The sequence below is a fragment of the Hemibagrus wyckioides genome, linkage group LG18 (genome assembly GCF_019097595.1).
Source record: "Hemibagrus wyckioides isolate EC202008001 linkage group LG18, SWU_Hwy_1.0, whole genome shotgun sequence".
In the NCBI taxonomy this organism is placed as follows: domain Eukaryota; kingdom Metazoa; phylum Chordata; class Actinopteri; order Siluriformes; family Bagridae; genus Hemibagrus; species Hemibagrus wyckioides.
Window position 1 is genome coordinate 9,062,535 of NC_080727.1, and position 15,957 is coordinate 9,078,491.

General features: G+C 37.5%; 1 protein-coding gene across 3 annotated transcripts in view; it reads right to left on the minus strand.

The window, feature by feature from the left end:
• kcnt1a (potassium sodium-activated channel subfamily T member 1a) overlaps positions 1-15,957 on the minus strand; it is a 47,081-nt gene that overhangs the window by 3,535 nt on the left and 27,589 nt on the right. Inside the window, exons 12-29 of one of the 3 annotated variants that reach the window (XM_058414803.1) lie at positions 14,075-14,239; positions 13,067-13,203; positions 12,479-12,542; positions 11,819-11,927; positions 11,252-11,360; positions 10,732-10,881; positions 10,110-10,345; positions 9,475-9,688; positions 8,837-8,942; positions 7,785-7,957; positions 5,781-5,852; positions 5,466-5,600; positions 5,274-5,385; positions 4,900-4,998; positions 2,957-3,040; positions 2,445-2,573; positions 1,411-1,696; positions 1,069-1,131 (exon numbers count right to left, since the gene is read on the minus strand). In XM_058414803.1, the coding sequence (XP_058270786.1) occupies positions 1,069-1,131; positions 1,411-1,696; positions 2,445-2,573; positions 2,957-3,040; positions 4,900-4,998; positions 5,274-5,385; positions 5,466-5,600; positions 5,781-5,852; positions 7,785-7,957; positions 8,837-8,942; positions 9,475-9,688; positions 10,110-10,345; positions 10,732-10,881; positions 11,252-11,360; positions 11,819-11,927; positions 12,479-12,542; positions 13,067-13,203; positions 14,075-14,239 (2,443 nt within the window). Of the gene's footprint in view, positions 1-1,068; positions 1,132-1,410; positions 1,697-2,444; positions 2,574-2,956; positions 3,041-4,899; positions 5,002-5,273; positions 5,386-5,465; positions 5,601-5,780; positions 5,853-7,784; positions 7,958-8,836; positions 8,943-9,474; positions 9,689-10,109; positions 10,346-10,731; positions 10,882-11,251; positions 11,361-11,818; positions 11,928-12,478; positions 12,543-13,066; positions 13,204-14,074; positions 14,240-15,957 lie in introns of all 3 variants that reach the window. The other 2 variants (XM_058414804.1, XM_058414802.1) reach the window with 2 other exon arrangements.

Sequence of the window (15,957 nt, forward strand, 5' to 3'; positions counted from 1 at the left end):
TCTATTAAGCTTCCTCCTTATGTGCTTATGCAAGATGCCAAACTAAAATAGATGTCTCTGAAAACTTTCTGTTAGTGATTAGTTTGGCATAAAAAGTTTGAATAAAAAACTGTGCACTTGTGGGGCTTCTTTGTTAAAACAGAAGCTGACTCACTGGGTGGTAGACACCAAAGACAGAAGCCTACAGATGGGCTGCACACCAAAATATGTCACACTATGATTCAGCATTATTTAGTGGAGTGATGCTCCATGTTGACTGTTCTGCTGCTAGCTGGGTATCACCATAACCTTTCTCCAGAATATTTTCATTAGATCTCTGTGAAATGCTCCATCAGGAAGCTATGATACATGTAAGTAAGTTTTAAAGCAAAGTAATTTAATGTTTAACTCTTGCTAGTAATAATTTCACTTGTTAGCATATACTTGAGACTTGAGAATGTTATTACATTACAGGTATGCACATAGACATTAGGAAGGGTTAGTGAAAAAATAAAGAGCAGTAGAGATTTTGTAGAGGAAGTTCTGGGTTAGTTAGACAGTGAAAGTTCCTATTAAAGCTCTTACAGTGAGTCGAGAACGGTTGATGACTTAGCATGGTGACAAAGCCGTGGTTAACACTAACGTAACACTAAGCTTTGTTTATTGCAATTCTGTGTCGAATGTTTTTGCTAAAAGTTTTCGGTGCAAATGCACACACACACACACACACACACTGAGCCACTGGTGGTTATCCAGGCATAGAACCATAAAGTTTAAAAGTTCTACCTCTATAAACATTTAGTGGGAATCTGATACTATTCTGTTTGGGTGTCACCTAAATGAGGATGAGGTTCCCTTCTAAGCCTGGTTCCTCTCAAGGTTTCTTCCTCATATCATATCATCAGTCACCTCAGGTTTGCTCATTAGGAGTAAATGTAATATATACCTTGAAATTTTTCTTCAATATTTTTTAAATTCTGTAAAGCTGCATTGAGACAATGTCCGTTGTTAAAAGTGCTATACACATAAAATTGAATACAATTCCGTATACAGTGGAGAATATTTTTAATGAAGCTTGGAAAGATTTACCTTGTAAGTAACCTAAATTGACCCTGTTCATGACATCACTGGCTGTCAGAATGGTGACATCTTCTGCAGAGAGGAACAAACAGTAGTGAAGAGAGAGAGAGCAAGAGAGATTGGGAAAAATAAGAAAAAGAAAAGAGAACAATTTATTGAAGTACAGGGAAGAGTGATGGGTGGAGAACAAAGTGAAAATAGAAACTAGGGTCTAATTTAGCCCTCGATTTCAAACCCACATACTAGTTTGGAAATTCTATTCTTTGGAAATCTGTTATATGTAAGTTTATTATAAGTTTTTGATTAAACAAAATCAGTTACTGGTATTGGGCATTTTCAATAAGTATTTACTGAATCCTGTGTGTAGGCCTAGGTGCTGCATACGGTTTCTGACAAGCTCAGTTAACTCCGCCCTCTCCGAGAGTCGGGACACGCCATGTTTGGTCTGGCTGGAGAAAATCGAGTCGCTCCTCTTCATGGCTCGCCTACTCAGGCGCCTTGTCCAGTACATGCTCTTCCGCCTCAAGAGGGAGTGTTCTGGTTGGTCACTTCCTGAAGAACTATGCATCAACACTTTTGGCTCCTCCCCCTTCTCCCTGGTGTCTGCCCAGCCTTCTGCGCTACCTGAACATTGGGACTTGAAAGAAAACAATAGAAAAACAATCAACCAATAGAATCTTTTTGTTAAAGGAGGAAAACAATGAGGAAAACATCTGCTGTCTTACATGTACATGAGGATACAGATGCCCCACAATTGGCTAGTTTCACATCATCCATCCCAATCAGAGAGCATGTCTAATTTTGTTCCCTTGGCTTCTGGCTAGTGGATGGCTGTGGCACTGTCAAGATTCGAACTTGTGATCCCCATTTTTTTTACTGTTGTGCCACTCAGGAGCCTTGCCTTTTGATATGCTGCGTAATTCTAAGCCTTCTTGCTCTGTTTGCATTATCTCTGTTACAACAATTTGCTAACTCTTGCCTCTACTACTCTCTGGATGTGCACTTGTGTGGTTGCTCACTTCTGATAATTCTCCCTCATTCTTTCACTCATTTCCCACTGACGTACTTGTGATAGAGAATGACTTTGTGATTGAACATTAACTTTGGACAGAAAGGAGAAGAGACAAAGGAGAAGGGTCAAATGCAGAAGGGTCTGCCCAGTAGAAGGAGCATTGTGTTTGACATTTAGCTTGGTACTGTGAATAGAATTTAGAGTTGTGTTTAAATAAACCACTGGAATATCACACATATCATAAATCTGTTTACATTAAGTTTGTAAAGTTAAAAATAAAAACAAAAGCAACAACAATGAACAGATCAGTATAAGTGTGTGTGTGTGTCTGTGTGCGTGTGTGTATATGTGTGTGTGTGTGTGTGTGTCTTACCTTAGATGACAAAAACATGTGGGACTCAGTGCGATAAATTCCGAAAGGGATCTCAGAGCTTGTGGAGCAAAGCTTCTGGAACAGTCTTCCATATGTGCGGATCCACAAGTCACACTCACGCACACGCATCTGAATACACACACACACACACACACACACACATAGATATAGATATATGCATCTATTATGCATAGATTAAATGTATACACAAAATGTTTTATGATTTCTGCTGTCACAGGGTGTAAAAAGATATCAAACTGTTTAGCTATACCATTAACAATGACGAAAACTACTCAGTAAAAATGATTCCTAGTACTTAAACATACTGTATCTTCCCAAATTGGTGTATAAAATTTCCTTTTCAATTTCTTAAACCTTTCTACACATTTGTACCTGCAATTTAATATACTAATTCTTTACACAAGTAAACAAATACAAATACACAAAAACTTCATCGAGATGATCTTCAGTCTCACACTTCCAGACAAACACAGAGGTATTGCTGAACTCACAGCACACAGGTATCCTGATCCGGGTGTGGTGTCGAGCCCCAACAGCAGACGTGTAATCGAGATCATGTAGTCCTTCACAAAACACTAACAAACAAATTCAACAAAAAATAGCTGAATAGTGACAGCAAATAATTATCCATGAGGACATACTGACCTTCTACAGAGCTGGAGAAGTGTATTAAAAGATTTATGTTTATACACCGATCAGGCATAACATTATGACAGGTGAAGTGAATAACACTGATTATCTCCTCATCATGGCACCTGTTAGTGGGTGGGATATATTAGGCAGCAAGTGAACATTTTGTCCTCAAAGATGATGTGTTAGAAGCAGGAAAAATGGGCAAGAGTAAGGATTTGAGCGAGTTTGACCAGAGCCAAACTGGAGATGGCTAGACTACTGGATCAGAGCATCTCCAAAACTGCAGCTCTTGTGGGGTGTTCCCGCTCTGCAGTGGTCAGTATCTATCAAAAGTGGTCCAAGGAAGGAACAGTGGTGAACCGGAGACACGGTCATGGGCGGCTACTGTTGCTCAAATTGCTGAAGAAGTTAATGCTGGTTCTGATAGAAAGCTGTCAGAATACACAGTGCATGACGGGTCAGGGCTGTTTTGGCAGCAAAAAGGGGACCAACACAATATTAGACATAATGTTATTGGTCATGCCCTGTGATGGACCGGCGACCTGTCCAGGTTGTACCCCTGCCTTTCACCCAATGTGTGCTGGGATAGGCTCCAGCAGATCCCTGTGTCCCTAATTAGGAAAAAGGCGGTGAATAGACGATGAATGAATGGTCATAATGTTATGCCTGATCGATGTATATACCATTACCAACAGTGAAAACTGCTTTTGTTGCTCATTAAAATCTTTGTTATCAAGTCAAGTCAAGTCAAGAAGCTTTTATTATCATTTCGACCGTATATAGCTGATGCAGTACATAGAGAAATGAAACAATGATCCTCTAGGACATAAAGACACAGAGTTACATAGGACAACACAAACCAAGGACTAAAAAGGAAAATTTAATGTATCACATAAAGTGCATGTGTGCAACCTTGTGTAAACACAAAGTGTGCAAGACAAATGCCAGTGCAAGACAAGGCACAGTGCAAACCGACAATAAATACACAACAAGACAGATATATAAAACAGTGCTGAACAGTATACAGTCTGTGTGCAACAAAAAGCATGCTTTGTAAACATATGTAGTCATATTAACAGTAGAATTTTGTAGCAGCATTAAAAAAAGTTGTGAGCAAAACAGTTATACATCAAATTGCCACAGATTTCTGGACTTAATTGTATTTGTGCATCTTCCAAAACATATTTCTACTGATTTAAACCGTCCAACATGTGCTCAAACACAGCTACACAGTTTATTATGTTTGTAAGCATTATTTTACGATGCTTTTATGACACCTCCAAACCCATACACACTCCAAACACTCAAGTGTTATTTTTACTCAAGTGTTATTATTGTTGCATTCAAAATTAACTCAAAGTGGGAAGTTTGAACTCGGAATTAATATAAAATAATTATAGACAAATTAAATAATTATACAGTTGGTCTGCAAACATGAATAAAAAAATAATATTATAAAAAAATAATATAATTCCATATGATATAAAATTACAAAAATTATTAAAGGTTAAAAAAAACAATACAACCTCCATATCAGTGATATTTTTAAGTGAAACGGTTTGGCTCACTGAATTTTTGCAATTTTTCAATACTCAAGTGCACACAGGAATCCTGCTCTATTATGTAATAAACGATACAGCAATAAATGTCATTCAACAGATGGCGCTGTCTCACTGTATGTAAAACGAAAGCATTACACAAATCAGTAAAGCAAATATGTAATTAGATTTCACAGTCTGTATTTTTTCTTTTGTTCACTCACATAAACACATAAGCACTGTATACTGGTAAAACCTCAGACCTGGTAGAGGAGTGTATCCAGCATACTGATGCTGAAGACTCGGCCAGCGGCAAACGGCAAACGGAACATGAAGGCCAGATTAGAACCTTTATCCCGCTCCTTCTAAAGTCACACACACACCAAATTAAATGCACATACAGGCAAAAATAGAAAAGTAGACTCACACACACACACAAAAATAAATAAACACACATGAAAATAAATGCACATACAGGCATAAATAGAAAAGTAGACTCACACACACACAGACAAAAGAAAATATTTTCATTGTAGTTCATTCAGAAAGTTCCAGAGCCAAATCTGTAAACAAATGCACATCCTGTATCATTTTCTTGCACCTTTGCCTTATTCTCTGACCTGTAACCTTTGCTCACCTTCTCTAGTCTGGACAGAGCCAGCGAGTAGCTGTCTTTTGCTCTGAATTGCATGAAGCGCATATTGGATGGATGAGTCAGCTCAGTAATGATACTGAGACTGGGGAACAACCTAGAAAGAGTTTGTTTTATTATTATTATTATTATTATTATTATTATTATTATATAATTCGATTTCTCATTTTGATTCACCTGAACATGGTCTGAACATTGACGATAGTTTTAGCATCAGCCATGTAATCCTCCTCAGCGCTCATTGTGCTCTCTTTATCCACCACCACCAGGTTATCAGCATACAGCACCCCACACTGTAACAAGTTGTCCAAGCTGTCAATCACACAGATGACCAGTCAGATTTTACACTTGATTTGAAGCAGAGAGCCACTTAAAAGATCATACACATACCCATGAGCTTTCCATCATGCTAAACAATAGAGACAACTCTTCACAAAAGTGAAGAAATACAATGCATGAATCATTTAGAATAACAGTCTAATACATGCTTACTTGTCAATGGTTCCAACCATGTAGTAGACCATTGGGAAACAGGAAATGGCTTCCAAGAAATGCTCATCTGGCCTACAACAAACAGGAAAGCAAAATTATCCACAAATGTGCAGAGAAAAAATGTATATATACATTGGGTCTACATATATATATATATATATATATATATATATATATATATATATATATATATATATATATATATATATATTGTAGACCCAAAATGTGAACAAATTAACTTAGATATTTAGTGCCTTCAAAGCTCAGTAGCCTTACACAGGGATATCCATTGTTGTCTTCGGTTGGTTATGTATGAATTAGCTACGTTTGATTATGATTGTTTGGAGTAAATGGTGAATGTGGTGAAAGTCCACAGTGACTAGCTGATGCGCTATGACAAGCAGTTCATACAGCATATGATAAAGTAGTAAAGAAAGTGTGTACATATTTTATGATATTCAGTTGTGCTGGTGTGTGTGTGTAAGATATATATATATATATATATATATATATATATATATATATATATATATATATATATGTATATATATGCATTAATAATTTTCACTGGAAGGTTCTTACAAGGATAGTAAAATAAAGGATAGTGTGTGTGTGTGTGTGTGTGTGTGTCATCACTGTTTAACTTTACTGCTTCATTTGTTAAATGTCAGCCTGTGTCTTCCTACCAGAAGCCTAAAGCAGTCTGATTGGACTTGTACCATAAGCTAGCTTGAAAATGTCACTGGGGAACAGAAAATGAAGAAAACACATGAAGAAGATGAAGAACACAGACGTCCAGTCAAAGTAATTCACATTGCAGGTGAAAACTGTGATGTATATTTAAGGTAAATGCTCAGAAGAGACAGTCTGCATGCTTTAGTAAAACAGAGCCTAAATGTACTTGTTTTAGTGTGAATTTACAAACTGAATTTACAAGTTAGAGTAATATAAATAAAAGGTAAAAGAAAAATAAAAGAGCCCATTGCTCACATACAAATAAATGAAATTGAAGTAACTGATGCTTTGTATTAAAATGAATGAACAAACTTGGGCCACATAAAGGCATTTACTCTTCCTCATGTTCTGTTCAACTTTTTCAATCTGATGTTGCTCTCTCTCTCTCTCTCTCTCTCTCTCTGCTTTACTGCATATTTCAAGGTAAAGTATGGTTCAAATATAATGCAAATCTCTGGTTCTTTGTGCACTCTGGGCATGGTGCTGCTGCTGATGCGTGTGCGATGAAAGAGTTGTCTTCCTACACACACAGACTCACACGCACACAAAGGTCATTCATCTACAACAATATATGCATTTATCTAAACCGGCTCTCTAACCTCCTTAACTTCTGTAACCAAAAGGACACACACACACACACACACAGGTCATACATCTACAACAATATTTGCTTTAACCTAACCGTATCTGTAACCTTAACTTCTGTAACCAATGGGAAACACACACACACACACACACAAATCAGAATATTATTCACTGTTCTTAAATGATATACACATAAGAAAAAATGAGAATCTCCCTTTGGTGCCTACATGATTGTGTGTGCAGGCCCAAATGTTTGTGGACACCTGACCATCACACTCAAATATGGGTCTTCCACAAACTGTTGCCAGAAAGTCAGAAGCATGCAATTGCATAAGATGACTTTGTATTCTGTTGTACTACACTTACTCTTCACTGGAACTAGAAAGCCCAAACATGTCCATCCAGTATGACGATGCCCTTGACTGGACCCTGGGCCTCCTCACCCAACATCAGTGTCTGACCTTACTAATGCACTTGTCACTCACAAATCCCCACAGCCATCTCAACCCAACATCTCTTTCCAGAAGAATGGAGGTTATAATAACATTATATGTGTGTGATGATGAAGTGTCCACAAACATTCGGCCATATAGTGTATATGTGTGCACTTGTTATATGATCTTGTATATTTATACATGTTTGAGTGAGTGCCTGAAAGTGTCATGTATGCGTGTGTGTACACACAGATTTTCAAGTAGCAGTACGATCGGGTTCAGTTCTCTTCTGGGTCTGTAATAGGCTCTCAGAGGCACAATGAAGTTGTACAGTCCGTTTCCTGCCGTCTCAGCTGACACAATGATGAGCTTGTTTTTGAAGCCATATGCTTTAGCTTCCTCAAAGCTAACATGCTCACATGCCTGAAATAGTACACATACAAAAATCACTGGATCAAGATAAAACATTTCTAAAATGAAAATAGTCAATGGTGTGATAGGTCTGTACCCCAAAATCAAAAATCAGTTATGTTAGTTCCTGTTATCATTAACATTTGAGCATGAGAAAATAGTTAGTGAGCTAAAAAATGCTTACCAAGAACAGTTAATAAAAGAATTCTCTACCCATAAGACTTTCCATTAGCAAAACACTTAAAGGAACTGATTTATGTTCCTGAGAAAATGAGACAAAAGATCAGAATTTCAGCTTTGACGTAGTCAGTAATTTCAGTTGATGTACAACATGGCACCTTTTTGTTTGACTGATAGCTCTGAATGTCTGCTCTTGGACTGAGCCCTGGGTTTCACCTGTAAAGACTGTATTTGGTGTTAAAAGGGATAAAGCACCATGAAGACCAGAGTGCTGTCTATGGGCAAAAAGCAAGCCATTTGTTCACCTTGACATTGGGTAGTTCACATCTAGATATACTTTCAGATAGCAAGTAAGTTCCCCTGTTGATTATTAAGCGTAACCATCAGGAAACTTTTTTAGTTTTTGATATAACTGTCATACACCACTTTCTCTGTAATGTTACTAAAACCTCAGACAGATACCTTATACATCACAGGTGAAAGCATGCAACCTTGTGGTACACCTACATTTATGTGTACAAGATTATACTCCAAAATCACTAATCCTCTCTAAGGCCAATTAGTAAGAAAATCTTAAATAAATATAATTTCTGATTATGGTTGGCACTAAAAGGTAGAACAGTACTCAAGCTAAATTCAGCTTCAAGGTAGATATTCAGCAATGGATTAAACGACCATGGAAGAAAATGAAAAATGTTAGCAGTGGCTAACCTGGTCAAGGCGCAGGCAGCAGAACGGGGCTTTATTGAGCAGGAGGTGGCACAGTGTTGGTGAGCTGCCTATGTAGGGTGAGTTAGGAGGATAACCCTTTACACACCTGCAGTCGTTAGACATAAGTAATTACAGTCATTAGAAACAACTGGCTATGTTTTTCAGTATCTTTGCAAACAAAAATAAGAGTTATGTATTTCATTAATTTGAATATCACTTAGGCTGGTTAGGGAATTCAAGAAGCTGGAGAGCAAGGTGACTCTATTTTGGGTTCATGAAATCAGGAGATGTTCATTAAGTGTTTCTAATTAGATATCACTCTTAACAATCTTATGCCTCAAAAATATTTACAATGGTCCACAAAAAAAAACAAAACACTTTATCCTGGGCAGGGTTGCAGTAGCCACAAGGCAGGAAAACACCCTGGATGGGACACCAGTACATACTACACAGATATTTATATAGTTAGTCACAGATAGAGACACACTGGTATAGCCATTCTACCAATTTGGCATATTTACGGTGGGTGAGAGGAAACCTGGAGGACTTGGAGGGAAACCACAATGATACTGGGAGAACATGTGAAATCCATACAGAGAATAAACTGAACTTAAGATTCCCTGGAAAAAGTGACATACTCAGAGACAGAAGGAACATCCTCATCTGAGTGTGCAGTTTCATCTTCTGATTGGTCACTAAGAAGGTCACATGGCAGTAAGGAGGCAGAGTCTGCAACCTCCAGAACAGGTGCAATGCTGGTACGCCGGCTTTCTGGTCCATTCTCTGAGGGTGGTGCCAGTTTGGCAGTGTTTCCAGAAGGGCTAGTGTTCTGAAAGTCCATTGCAACGGTCCCTAGGTGACACAAAGCCACATGATGTGTTACTGAAAACATGAACAAAGAGCTGAAAAGGACTTTAACTATTATTTATGTTAAAATCCTAAGTCAAAATGAACATTTCTTTCTTTCTGTCCTTTTTACTTTCTCAGTATGTTTCCATCTGATTCTCCCAGGTGACAGGCATAATTCCAACAAAACATACGAAAAGAATTTCTAGTCATTGTGTTTTTCTATTACTCATTGTTACGGTAAATGGCATTATTGAAAAGGTGCCAGTCAGACCCACTTTCGAACACACATTCATCATTTCTTTTTAAAAATGTACCAGTTATCACATTCATTATCACATCTTTTCTTTATCCATATGTCCATTCTTCACACCCTGAGCAAAGTTCTATTATGTGAAAATGATTTACATAAAAACAAGAATCTTACCCATGCTAGCAATGATACTGTGCACAGGGAGCTCAGAGGGGCTGTTTAAAATGTTACTGTTTCCATGTTTCTTCCTGTGATGCGTTTCCTGTCTGACCGTAAATGCAGAGTTTTCCTCCTTAGTGATGTTGATGTAGTAGCAGGTGTCTCCAGCAGCCATTAGATGACGGGGACCGGGATTCAGCAGGATGATTTTATTATCTTCTCTCTTTATTCCTATCAAACACACACCATACCTACACACACCCACACATTTGTATAGTGTTGTGACCAATGATGTGCTAGCAGTTATTGTGCTATCTTTCTCAGTTGCACCCGTGCACCTGATGTAGTCCTGTGTAGTCTTATTGACTTCTGTGTAGTCTCATGTAGTTCACTGTTGTTTTATGTAGCATCATATTTGTGGAGCAATGTTGTTTACGTTCACTGTATGCTGTTACAGCTGTATATGGCTGAAATGACAATAAAGCCGCTCGAGTTGATTTGACTTGATCAAGGGTTTGCATTATGACAGGATTTCACTGAGAAAGACCATATGTCACTGTATATGTGGCAAGGTTTTCTCATTGTCTTTGATATGTTGTGGGTTTATGTGTGTGTGTGTGTGTGTATGTGTGCTCACTTTTTGTGTGCATGGAATGCAGCATAGGTAAAACTCTTCTTCTCAAACTCTCTGAAGAACATGCTGTCACTCAGTCGGATGTGATAGACTTCATTCCCAGAACAGCGGCCGTACATTCTCTGCCACTCCTCAGGAGACTGCTGACCTTCCCTACAGACATTAGTAACCCGTTATACTTATTTATTAACCAGCAATAAAGAATTTATGTATTTATAATCATGGACATTGCAATCATACACAATGCATAATGTCATACAGATACAGGGTAAGCCTCGGTTAATGTTCACACTACTAAAATGTTGACAGCCTACAACCATGCCACAGTTAAATTCACTGAGTTTACATAATTCCCCAATTCTAATGGTTCATGTAACATTAACTGATATTCTTGGTTTTATGCATTACCCTGCTGCTATATGCTTAGCTGGATATCTGCATGAATGTGCATGTGTACAGATGTAAAATGAGGACATTATAAATATTCTAAAGATTACTAGTGCTGAGAAAATGGGCTACTTACCGTCCACGGGATGTGTGGACGAGCAGAGTGACGAGCGTGGACGTGGCCGGACACAGGCAGTTCAGAGCTAATAACGCATACTTAAACTCCTCCTCACACACCACATGGTCTACAGCAGGAAACACACCCCTCTACTTAGAGACAAAATGGTACACAATTATGGAGAATATTTCTTCCTCATATTCCAATCCTGTCTTCATGACGCCCGGTCAGTGTTCCATAATGGAAGTGATGGTCATCTTTTACACACACAGCCATGGTTGCAAGTACAGCAGTGATGCTTATCGATGAAATATTTATATTGTCATGTATATAGTATATAGATGTTTACTACTTGTATGTCACAAATTAAATGTAATATTATTCAAATGCAAAGTAACTTATTGCTCCTGTTTTATATATAGAATCTTTGACCATTTTGACCAATTTTTCTTTGTTGTGTTTTGTAAAGTTTAATCACACAGTGTCTGAATGAGCAAAGATGGTGGTATTGATTTAATCAAGGGGATATTGTAAAGACAAAGCAACGAGAGTGCGCTAAAATTAAAATAGGATTAAAACACTTACCCGCAAATTTGACGTGGAACTTGTTTTCAGGTTTAAGGATCTGGACATAGAGGGGGCAGTTTGGGGCAAAATCCTTTACAGCCCATGCTCTCAGTATGGTTTGATGATCCTGACAAGGTCAATTTAAAAACAAATAAAATAATGCAGAGTGGGAACAATTCGATTTATATTAACTTGACAAAGGTAAGCATACAGACAGGGTAAGCTTTTGTCCTTTTGGTTCAGACTTTAAAACATAATTTTAAAATAATCTTGTTGATAATCTTTTTGTATCCTAATGTTATTGCTTATACCATTCAGAGACTGGTGAATGTAATGTAATAATTACTGTAAACAATCTTAATTTGGTAAATAACTAATAAACAGTACTGCATATATATATATATATATATATATATATATATATATATATATATATATATATATATATATATATATATATATATGATGTAAATTAGAAACATCTGCTATATATATATATATATATATATATATATATATATATAGCAGATGTTTCTAATTTACATCATGCCTCAAACGAATCAAGACATGACAGCTTGATGTCCTTATTAATCAGTGTCATTTCTTATTTCTTATTTTTCTATTATAATCAGTCATATGGATCAGTAAGAACTGAGACTGATCTATATCTGTTCTTACTGCAGCCATTCGATCCGCTTCATTCCTGCTGCTGAGAATAAAACAAGCCTCTGCATCATCCATCCTACAGCAGCAAACAGGGAAAAAGACGTCAACACAACACAACAATCATAGCAATATAAACACAGAAGGGCACCGACAATCACCTAGTCAGAGTTAGAAATAACACATCAGGGGGCAAAATTGCAGTGACAAACTGAACCAGTGACAGCTTTCACTGAACAGGTGGACACAAACACACACACAGAGAAATGTCTATTATACAGAAAGGCCTCGGATGCTAAAAATTCTTCACTGTTATTAACATTTCATGGCTCTAACACCATGGCAACAGATGAAAGAGAGAAAGAACAAATATAGGAATGAGAAATGGAGAGTGGAAATTGAAGAGAGAGAGAGAGAAGATAGAAAAAAGGACTGTAAAGCTGAGCATTTTCTTAATAAAAGGGATCCATGTAGAAAACTTAGAACCTTTATTTAAGCATAGAGTCTGTTAAAGAACTCCACTGAAGGGGTCCGTTTTTAGAAAGCGTCTTTTTTGACCATATGTTATGTGGTAATTTCGCTAATGATGTCGCTGTCACTCACTTGGCTCGAAGGAGGTCCTGGTTTTTAAGAGCAGAACCTTGCAGGTATATGACTCTCTGAGACCAGAGTGGAATCTGTAGAACTCTTCTAACTTGACTGTCAGCCTCACATGGGCACAGGATCACCACATAATAATCCTACACACACACACACACACACACACGCACAGAGTTAAGTGGTGCCAGGAGTGGACATAGACTGTCTGAGAGGCAGGAGTGGAACAAATAAAAGGCCAGAATAGCATTAATTCTTGTTTCTTTCTACTACTGAAGCACCCTAGAGATTTCTAGAAGTAGCAGCACATCATCTTGCTTTCTCGCATGTAGAGAATCCTCCATATCCTTTTCTCCATTGAAATGCCACCCTTTATGGTAGTTCATCATAGAGTGCATCTCGTCACTCTTTTTCCACTGTAAGAGCTCTTTTGTGAGTTCATTTTTTTCTACCGAAGGTACAGGGTTACTAGTGAATTCTGTGTTACTACTGTCAAATGTAAACATGCATAACCTTTTCTGAAGTTTTACTCAGCAAAATATCCCCACAAACATTGTCTAAGTGAGCTATGAAGACTCCATTTGTTGCAATAAAGGATAAACCAACATAAGAGAGCTGTCAATGGAAAAAATGCAAGTCATTTTAAAGCTGAAAAAGAGGGAAAATCAACATTTTCAATACAATGCTGTTCCAGTACTTTTGCTCACCCTGTGTGGTTTGCATTGTTTAACATATTTAGACGTAAATATCAGGAAATGAAGGCTAAAATTCTGAATTATCATTTGATATTCATCTTTTAATCTCAAATCCAAATGGCCTTGCCATTTTCATCTGTAGATATTTTTAAAGAGAGAGAGAAAAAGAGAGAGAAAGAGAGTAGTGCAGTTGTGTCATTTTTTTCCTGTACTCTGTCCTCTTCAATAAATGTATTGATGCAGTACAGTCGCGTTACATAACCCTAAAAAATGTATTGCATAGCAGTAGCTTGTTTTATCTGAGAAGAACCTTTCTTACCTGTGTGTGTGGGTGAGCATAGAATTCATTGAGGAAGTCCATGAGTAGGTCGATTTTAAGGGAGCTGACGCAGAGCACAACATGTTTCTCTGTCTGTGCGCGATGTCTGCTGTAGTTCCCGCCAGACTTCTGCCTCTCCATCCATAGATAAATCAGTTCTTCAAACTTTAAAAGGAGAGAGAGATAGAGAGACAGAGCGAGAGAGAGAGAGGTAATAGACTTAATTCATTAAAAGGCAATTAATATAAGAACAAATTATGTGAATGTGGTAGCTTAGTGGTTAAGACATTGGGTCCCTTTTGGGCCCCTGAGTGAGGCCCTTAACCCTCAGTTGTATAAAAATGAGATAAAATGTATGTCACTCTGGATAATGCCATAAATGTAAATAACACCTCAGATTAGGGAAAGTGTGTATTCCACATTGGTTACACATTATGTACTTTCCATGATTCCATGATCTCCATGAAAAAGTGTAACAGGGAAAATGTGTAAATGTAGCCAAACAGATAAATGGGGAAAGAAGGAATGAATGAAAGTAATATTGTGCTTTTTTTTTTTTTTTTTTAAATCAAAACGATTGAATATACATCTATCCATTTTTCTATTCTCTATTTGCCAATGTTGTATAAAGTACCCAAAAGGCACACTTGAGTAAAAGTACAGGTATTTTGTTAGAAAATGACTCAAGTAAAAGTTAAAGTCAACCATTATAATTCAATTTGAGTAAAAGTCTTAAAGTATCTGAAATAAACTGTACTTAAGTATCAAAAGTAGTATTTTCATGAATGTATTCAAGTATGGAAAGTAAAAGTAGAAGTGAATTAGTAAAAAAAGCAAGACTGTAATAATTTGGAGAATTATGAATTTTATTCTGTATTGCTTTCTTTCTTAAACTTCTCAATAAGTGCACCACCAAAAAATAAGATTTGCATGAAAGAAAGAAGAGGCCTTTAGAACTTAGTGAACTGTATTGTAGTGAACCATGCCATGTCCACACGTAGCCGGGTATTTCTCTGTGTTTTGACCTTTCGTCCACATGCTAATGCAGTTTGAGGTCGTCCTTCCAAACTGAAGATTTTCCAAAACTCTGTTTTCAGTGGTGTTGTGTGGACAGGGGAAATGGAGATTTTGACGAATTGACATCATTGTCTGTGTGCCGGTCTCCTTAATTTGATGTCAGTTTAGTTTATGAAGATATTTTGTGCAATAGCAGACTTACGTGAACTACTGACTGTGTTAACGTTGTTTACTGGACTTTTTACATGCGTGCACATACACGCGCAGTTACTCACGTGAACAGAGGGGCCGGAATGTAATACGGAGCTCACTGCTGCTGCATACAAAACTCCGACAACACACACAGTGACAGCGGTTTTGGACGAGACCCGGTCGGACTTCTACAGTCTTCTACAGTTTCCCGCGATGCTTCTGATTGGCTAGGCATGCTCCTGACAACGCTTAACAGGGCGTTTTTAACACGTAGGTCGTGTGGACAGAAAAAAAATAAAAGCAAAGTAGAAAATCTCCGTTTTTAAAAATACCCAGCTACATGTGGACATGGCCTAAAGTCATCACTGACCACAAACTTCCTTTACCGCAAATTTGGATGCAGGTTTTTTTTGTAGTAAGTAACGAAAATGTATCAGAGATAGAATTTGTTTAAAAAAATAGTGAAGTTAAAGTAAAAGTTGACAGAAATAAAAGTAAAGTACAAAAACTCTCAAAAAATACTTAAGTACTGTAATGAAGTAATTTTACTTCGTTACATTACACCACTGGTATTTGCTTCCATCCACCCATTTGCTCCTTCACAGAGTTGCAGGGAGTCTGGAGTCTATCCTTGGGGGACTTGGGGCACAAGGTGTGTATGGGATGCCAACCGA